The 7,874-nt window shown below is 51.7% G+C and overlaps 4 protein-coding genes across 4 annotated transcripts in view; 1 reads left to right on the forward strand and 3 right to left on the reverse strand.

Annotated features, from left to right (window-relative positions):
- The window catches only part of PTSG_06270 (uncharacterized protein), a gene marked incomplete at its 3' end in the record, with an annotated part of 4,519 nt that extends 3,158 nt beyond the window's left edge, over window positions 1-1,361 (reverse strand). Inside the window, exons 1-4 of the mRNA XM_004993101.1 lie at window positions 1,311-1,361; window positions 682-1,085; window positions 390-436; window positions 61-184 (exon numbers count right to left, since the gene is read on the reverse strand). Coding sequence (XP_004993158.1) covers window positions 61-184; window positions 390-436; window positions 682-1,015 — 505 coding nt within the window. The 5' untranslated portion in view covers window positions 1,016-1,085; window positions 1,311-1,361. The remainder of the gene's footprint in view (window positions 1-60; window positions 185-389; window positions 437-681; window positions 1,086-1,310) is intronic.
- A 593-nt stretch (window positions 1,362-1,954) lies between these two features.
- PTSG_06271 (uncharacterized protein) lies at window positions 1,955-3,398 on the forward strand (the record flags this gene model as incomplete). Its single annotated transcript, XM_004993102.1, has 6 exons — window positions 1,955-2,016; window positions 2,140-2,302; window positions 2,398-2,570; window positions 2,666-3,084; window positions 3,214-3,275; window positions 3,312-3,398. 6 exons carry the CDS (start codon window positions 1,955-1,957, stop codon window positions 3,396-3,398), a joined length of 966 nt encoding a protein of 321 aa, XP_004993159.1.
- Window positions 3,399-3,811: 413 nt separating this feature from the next.
- Window positions 3,812-4,958, reverse strand: PTSG_06272 (uncharacterized protein; the record flags this gene model as incomplete). Its single annotated transcript, XM_004993103.1, has 4 exons — window positions 3,812-4,043; window positions 4,185-4,283; window positions 4,371-4,459; window positions 4,605-4,958. The coding sequence occupies 4 exons, from the start codon at window positions 4,956-4,958 to the stop codon at window positions 3,812-3,814; spliced, it is 774 nt and encodes a 257-aa protein (XP_004993160.1).
- Window positions 4,959-7,576: 2,618 nt separating this feature from the next.
- The window catches only part of PTSG_12421 (uncharacterized protein), a gene marked incomplete at both ends in the record, with an annotated part of 4,578 nt that continues 4,280 nt past the window's right edge, over window positions 7,577-7,874 (reverse strand). Inside the window, one exon of the mRNA XM_004993104.1 lies at window positions 7,577-7,858. Coding sequence (XP_004993161.1) covers window positions 7,577-7,858 — 282 coding nt within the window. The remainder of the gene's footprint in view (window positions 7,859-7,874) is intronic.

The following is a 7,874-nucleotide window of genomic DNA, read 5'->3' on the forward strand; positions in this document are numbered from 1 at the left end:
GCACGACTGCATGTATACACGTAATACGCGTGCGCGCATGCATGGGCATAGAAAGTGCACCTGGACCAGGAGTCTCATCGGATGTTGGCTCGGGCGCACGACCGCGAAGGGCTACCCCTGCGTCCTTGTAGGCGACCTTTGCAGTCACATCATACGCCCCAGGCCCTGGAGCATCACGACCGACCTGAGCGAAAAGAACACACAGAGAGCACAAAAGTTGCATGGTGTGCCTTCATCGATGAGAAGAGGCTCAGAAACAACGTGCTTCCACCCCACCCCCCCCCCCTCTTTCTTTCTCTCTCTTGAAACACGAATAGGCACAAAACAAGGGCGTGCGATCTAACATCTCATTCATTCATTCACAATAAATGAGGCTGATGCTTGCTCACCTCGTGCGCTGTTAGCATGCACTCCCTTGCCCGTGGCTGCGACACACCTTCAAGTTGAAGAATAAACACACGCGCACACGCACACACGCACACACGCACACACGAACACACGCGCACACGCACACACGCACACACACACGCACAAACCAACACACGCACACACGCACACACGCACACATGCACACACGCAAACACACGCACACAGAACGGAGGAAATGACAGGCAGCACGTGAGCCTAAGAAAAGCACAACCAGAAGGACGCTTCGTACAGCACACCAGCCCTACAGCGCACCTGCTTGTGTCGAATCGGGACAGCTTGATTCTGAGGCGGAGTCCTCAGTCTCCACAACACCGAGATCAACCCACGAGGTTGGAAGGAATCCCCCATCGGTGCCTGCGTACGGGCTGGGTGCCGTGTACTCCTGGGGATTGTAGGCACGGGACCACGCTGGCTGCAGCCATGAGTGCGGCCGCCCTTTGGTCGCAATTGGCTGTACCTCTGCGGGAGTCGGCGACGCAGCAACAACGATATCGATAAGCTGGTTGGCCTGTGTGTGCCTCTGTTCGATGGGGGTGGTGGTAGTGATGGGAATTTGTTGTGGTGTGGACAGCCGATGAAGTTGCATCTTGACTGCATCCTTCAATTCCCGAAGATCAACGATGTCACTCGCGACATCGTTCGCGTCCGCCAGCTCACTTCATTGCCCAAGCACGAGAAGCAATGAAGAAGGCAAACCAGCGCAGGAAGCGAATCAAGGTTGAAAGGGAGTATCTATGAGCGGGTGAGGGGAAACAAGGGTCAAGCGGGTGGCAGGCTTCCACGCGACACGCCGACGCACGCGCAGCTTCACACACAGCTTCACACACAGCTTCACACACAGCTTCACGCACGCGCTTCACTCACGTGTGCACTTCACTCACGGGCTCGATGAAGGGTCTGCTTCGCAGTGGTTGCAACAGCAAGAACAGCAGTGTTGGTCGAATGGTACGTCACAGCAACAGCAGCAGGAGCAACCCACTGCAACCACACCACTGTCGTCGCACGCATTCACTGCCAGCATCGCTGTTGGTTGTTGGCCGTTACAACACATCTGGCATATAAAAATGACACTTGTATTTTATTAGAGAAGGTGCGACACAATCCGCGCAGTAATTTCAAACAGCAAGTTCGATTGCTTTGCAGAGTCTGTTTTACGTCAGAATCAATTATTTTGTGTTGTCTACTTCTACCGCCAGCGGTTTGAATCCACAATCCAAGATGGCTCACACAAAGACGAGCGGAGGGTTGGATGCTCAGCTCGTTCACGCACTCCTCATGGACGGGAGTGAGATGACTGATACAGACACTGTGCGTCTGGTGATTGCCCCTGCAAAGACTTACCAAGCAATACATGTCGACAAGCTCGGCGACAGTTACATTCGAGATCATTTCCGGTAAAGCGATGAAGGGTGGATTCGTGCTTGTTGAGTTGGTGAGTGCTTGAGTTTGACGAGGCAGCACAGTTGTTTCACGCACGCACGCATGGGACTTTGTGTTGCACTACAGGTTGAGAAACGCTCAAGAAATGAAGAGACTTGCTCGAGCCCTTGCAGTTCGCTCCAAGTATGACTGTGGTGTCGGCTACAGGTATGATTTTGTACTCTGTGTGAGTTGCCCCTTGTCTTGATGCTTGTGTCTTGCATGGAAGTGTAACATCTACCAGGTACATGTCACCTGAAACCTTCCCTTGCGTTTGGTTCACAATTGTAGGGTGGATGGTATGACGGCTCTTGCTTTGCTGCTACGTCGGCTCGCCTTTCCCTGTCGACTCAAGGACCTCTTGCGGCTCTTTCGACTGAAGTGGTCGGTGACAAAAGTTGGACGAGTCATACACGCTATTGCGGGAGACCTGGCGCGCCGCTTCGGGCCCAAGGTATGCGTGTGTTGATGCTTTAATTTTGACCGTGTGCAAAGGCCAGAGTGTGCGCCGTCCTCACCATCACCCCTCCCATCAACCAACGGTTCCAGGTACAGCTTAGCCAGGCGCTCTTCAAAGACGCGGACATTTATGCGAAGGCCATCGCAAGACAGCTTGCGGTTAAAGGCATGAGAAACCCTCCAAGGGATCTGTGTGGATTTGTTGATGGATCAAGGATCGAGGTGTGTCGACCGATGCGCATGCAAGACGTCCTCTACTCCGGGTGAGTTCGTGCTGCTCTGGTGATATGTCGATCTGCTGAGCATGTGTCGCCAACCAACCACCCCTGCTCACTCAGTGACCCTCTGTTGTGTGTAGGTACAAGAAGAATCACAACCTCCTATACCAGATCATTGCCCTGCCAAATGGCCTGATCGTGTCCGCCAACGTGTTCCCAGGACGTTACAATGATGCCAAGGCATCGTTTGTTTCTGAGCTCGATGCACTTGTTCCGGCTGGGTATCGGCTTCTGGCGGACTCTGGGTACGGGAAGTCAAGGAGTGTGCTTGCTTTGGATCGGCCACAGCGCAAGAAGAAGGCCAACAAGCACCGCATGCAATCGCGTTCAACTGCCGCAGTCACTCGAGACAATAACGACGAAAGCGTGCAGGACCAGGCGGAGACGGACCAACATGGTGGTGCGTCGTCAACACAGGAGACACTTCGTCTTGCCCGTCAACGACGCGATCGAAAGGCATTGAGTAGTGTTCGCACTGCCGTTGAGGATGTCATTGGACGTAAGTGGATTGTGCTACTTGCGATGGCGGTTCTGTGTGCCCCAATTGTTCATTGTACATGTCTGTGCCTAAAGTGCACTGTAAGGTCCTCACTCCGCGTGAATGTTTGTGGTGTTGGTGGACTGTCAGAATGGAAGGAGCACTTCAAGGCCATGTACTACTCAAAGCAGCTACGCACGCTTGGATCTCCCGTACTTGACTTGGTTATGTGCTCTCTTCTGCTCCAGAATTGCCTGGCGTGCCTCCATCCAAACCTCGTGGCAAGGCGGTTTGGTGTTCCCCCGCCACCCCTTGAGTTATATCTGAGCGCGTGACACGCTACGTGCGCACGCGTGTGTGTGTGTGTGTGTGTGTGTGTGTGCGCGCGCGTTTGTGTGTGTGTGTGTGTGTGTGTGTGTGTGTGTGTGTGTGTGTGTGTGTGTGTGTGTGTGTGTGTGTGTATGTTCGTGTCGGGGGTGTGTGTATGTGTGTGTGTTTGTGTGTTCGTGTGTGTGTATGTTCGTGTCGGGGGTGTGTGTATGCGTGTTCGCGTATGTGTGTGTGTGTGTGTGTGTTCGTGTTGAGGTGTGTGTGTGTGTGTGTGTGTGTGTGTGTGTGTGTGTGTGTGTGTGTGTGTGTGTGTGTGTGTGTGTGTGTGTGTTCGTGTGCGTGCTGGATCATGCTTCAAACAGAGCTGTTTATTGACTGGCTATTAAACACGTAACACGTAAGAACTGGTGCACAAATTTCACAATACCGTGTCATTTGACTCTCTCATCTTCTTCCTCTCCTGCAACTCGTCTCTACGGAGAGCAAGCTCCTCGGCCATCATTCCCAGCCTCGCTCTCTCGATCTCCACTCTCTCGCGCTCGAGCCTTACCTTCTCACGCTTGATGCTTAATGTTTCTTCTTCGATGGCGAGTCTCCTGGTGTGGTACTCCTCTTCGTGCTTCACTCGAGCTACTTCAGCCTTCATCTCTCTGCAGCACGCACGCAAAGATACGATTACACAGCATGTAGAGACACGAGTGGGCGGCAGAACGAGTGAGATTGTCGTGCAAGCAGGATGAGATCAAACAACGCACAAGCGGCAACTCGCAGGTGCAAAGCGTGCAGCGTACCCCTCTCGTGCGGCCGCCATTCGGGCTAGCGTCTGGCTGTGGTCCGGTTCTGAGGGGATGGGCTGATTCATTCTGTTCGCTTCCGCGTCCTCAAACGACCTGCATCAAACAAACACGAGACACGACGTCATCGAGCACTGACCATGGTTGCCCACATGGTGCAAGGACAAGACGTGCACAACATACGAGTTTCGCTTTTCCATCTCCGCCCAGAGATCCCCGTCACGAAAATCCTGTCCCAGGACTTGATCCCTCGCCCTCTGCTTCGCACGCCCCTGGAGGAACGCGAACGGCAGGCGCGACAAGGTGAGGGCCGGTTTCATCACAACATATCCACAATCCTACAAGAATTCATCCTACAATCAGTGTGATGTCAGCTCATACCTGTTCAGAGAGGAGAGTTTCCACCGTTGTGCGTACTTCCTCAGACACAGCGAGGCTTGATGCAGATGCTTTTCCTGTTTGTGGTTGCTGCTTGTCCTCTTCCACGACACTCTTGATGGTACTGCGATAATGACTTTGAATGCTCGGCTTGGTGAGATGACACTTGAATGTGTCATTGAATTCATCCACAACCTCTTGCCACAACGCAGCCACCCCCCGCGCACGCGTCATGACATGAATGTCTCGCTTCATGATCATGCTCAGCAACGACTGTGTCTGCTGCATCGTCCAATTGTGGTACTTGCCCTTCTTCGCCCGCGGCTCCGCGTGATCACCTTCAACACTGCCACCACGTTGGTGGCCGTTGTCTTGGCTGCTGCTGTCATCCATCTTGCACAGCTCCATGGAAACTTAACCGTGGCATACGCAAAAGGCAGGCATCAAATCACATTGCTGCCAGAGCAAAAATCTCGAACTTTTGCTCTGGGAGCGTCGTTTTTTTGCTGCTTGAGTGCTGACGTCAGCATAAACTGGATTTGCTGTTTAGATTTGCTCGTTAATTTGATTTCGCACTTTCTCTATTAGTACACAAACATCCATGTGTAAAATGAAATAGCACATTGTTGACGAAAGTTGGAGGCGAAAAGAAAGTTCACTGGTTCGAAAACCTGGTGTGTTTCCTTTTTGAGTGTTTTTTTGGTTAGTGAGGTTGGCTTGTCCGCTTATTGTGGTAACTTGCCGAAGGTGGAAACAGTTTTGATTGTCCCAGCATGTGGGCTGCTGCACGTCCGACTTTCCAGTAATGACAACTGACACCCACGCCCCCGCAACTCACTCTTTTGACATGCCAAGCGAGTATTTTTCGTCGATGGCGAACACACGTATGTGTCCCATTTTTCTTCGTGCTTGCGGTCTAGACCCAAACAAAGCGACACACAGGGCGGGTGTTGCGCAACATCAATTGTTGACAAAGCTTCGCTGACTCAATATCATTCATTCACCTCACACCACAACTTGCATTCACCTCTCTTGTGTTTGGAATGTTCACGTCAGTTCCTACAACTTGTTGCACAGTGGTGATAGAAGTGGCTGATAAGGCACGGCAATGTAATTGGAAAGCGTCACCTGCATGAACGCGTTGCAGCTGTACACATAGTCCTGTACCTCGGAATACGAGCGCTGCCACGTACTGCTTTTGCATGATCGCATCTGTGTTTTCAGACACGCATACCTCCCTCTCGAGGAGAGCTTGATGTTGACACTCCGCTTGTGAATAACGCATCACCTGTCAAACCGCGATGCTATCGCCTCAGCTCACATGAGTTCACCACAATGCAGGAAATGGTCAAGGACCTCCTGGACAAGCAATGGATCCAACCGTACACTTTTTCAACTCTATTGCTTGTCAGCAAAAGACAAAAGCTTGCGTAAGCGCACTGATTATCGAAAAACCCCAACACACATAGTCCTATCTCAGTTTAAAAGCAAATGAACATTATCTGAGCGCGTCCTATGCATATCACCAAATTAGACTCAATCCACAACTGTTGAACACTCATGGTGGTAGTGCTGTTGTTGGAGACGTGTGTGTGTGTGTGTTTACTTGAGTTGTGAAGCAAACAAGGATGTACCATGAACGAGAGACGCTCTCACACATAGACAGAAGGCTGCAGGAGAAAGAAAAGCACCACGTGGCAAAACAACCAGAAACGCCCGTTTCTAAGCGCATGTGCACAGAAACATTTACGGCAGGATTTGCTCACTCAACAAGCATTGACACTGGAACCGTGATGACAGCACGAACCTACACAAGCCCTAAGCGCACAATCAAAGCTGAACAAGGCTTATGCGCGCAACTCAGGCATAATAAGCCGCAAATGCACTCAGAGTCGAACAAGTACGATCAGTACAATCTAATCATAAAAATGAAACAGTGGGTGTTCAACACTCATGATGTTGTGTTACATGCAACAGCATGTGAGCTTGAGCAATGCAAGTTAAACATTGCACGTGCAAGGAAATCACGTGAACATTCCAGAACACAAGAGAGGTGAATGCAAAGTTGTGGTGACGTGAACAAGGGAGGTCAATGATGACTCAGCAGACAGGACTTGCCTGTCAACAGCATGCTTCGGCATTCTGAAGGCAAGGTTCAGGATGCTCTACACGGGGTTTTCATCGTGCGAGGATACAGTTAAATTACACCAATACGAACTCATGAATGTTCATGGTGGTGGTGCTGTTGTTGGAGACTTGTGTGTGTGTGCTGTGTGTTGTGTGGGAGATTGTCTTGGCAAGAGAGAGTTGTGTGTGTTTACTTGAGTTGTGAAGCAAACAAGGATGTAGGTGTTGCAAGTTCATGGTGGTGGTGCTGTTGTTGGAGACTTGTGTGTACTGTGTGTTGTGTGCTGTGTGTGTGCTGTGTGTTGTGTGGGAGATTGGCTTGGCAAGAGAGAGTTGTGTGCGTTTACTTGAGTTGTGAAGCAAACAAGGATGTAGGATGAATGAACACTCCAACAGAAAGAAACAGAGCAGAAGACAAGAATTGTCGACAACGCAAAGTGGTGACGTGGCAGTGTTTGTTGAGAGTTGTGTGGTTATGTGGTGTGTTATGCAAGAGCATGCAACATCGAGCAACCACAGCACAAGCTAAACACTGCACGTGCAACAGGTTGGAGGGAAATCACGTGAACATTCCAGAACACAAGAGAGGTGGATGCAAATTTGTGGTGTCGTGTAGAAGGGAGGTCAATGATGACTCAGCAGACAGGACTTGCCTGTCAACACTCCCCCGCATTGACCTACCTCTCTGTTGCGTTGACGTTCTGAAACGTGATGAGCATGTGGATGATGTCATGCATGTAGGAATGGCATGGGCAGAGGTAGGTGAGATGTGAGTAAGGACGTGTGTTGTGGAACACGTTTAAGAAAATGGTTGGTGCCTGTGGTGCGCAGCCTGTTGTGGAAGGCTGGCCCGAGTGAAGGCGTGTCCTGTGGTGCGCGGCCGCTCAGAGGTCCTGACGCGGAGTCGAAGGACGTGGCGACCGGCCCGAATGAGGACGGGCCCGTGGCTGGCAGCCTGGCAGAGGACGCTGGTCGAACAGCATCGTGCAGAACTGAGCCGTCTTGGGCCGAGGGAGGATCTTCGTGAGGAGATCTGCGATCATGTGCTCCGTGGCGAGGTAGCTCAGCACAATCCTCTTGGTGTCGACGCACTCGCGGATGTATTGATACTTGACGAGGATGTGCCGCATGCGCGAGGCGGCGTGTTCGGCAACGCGCTGCGCCGGCTGGTTGTCCGTGTGG

This window comes from Salpingoeca rosetta (assembly GCF_000188695.1).
Source record: "Salpingoeca rosetta unplaced genomic scaffold supercont1.14, whole genome shotgun sequence".
In the NCBI taxonomy this organism is placed as follows: domain Eukaryota; class Choanoflagellata; order Craspedida; family Salpingoecidae; genus Salpingoeca; species Salpingoeca rosetta.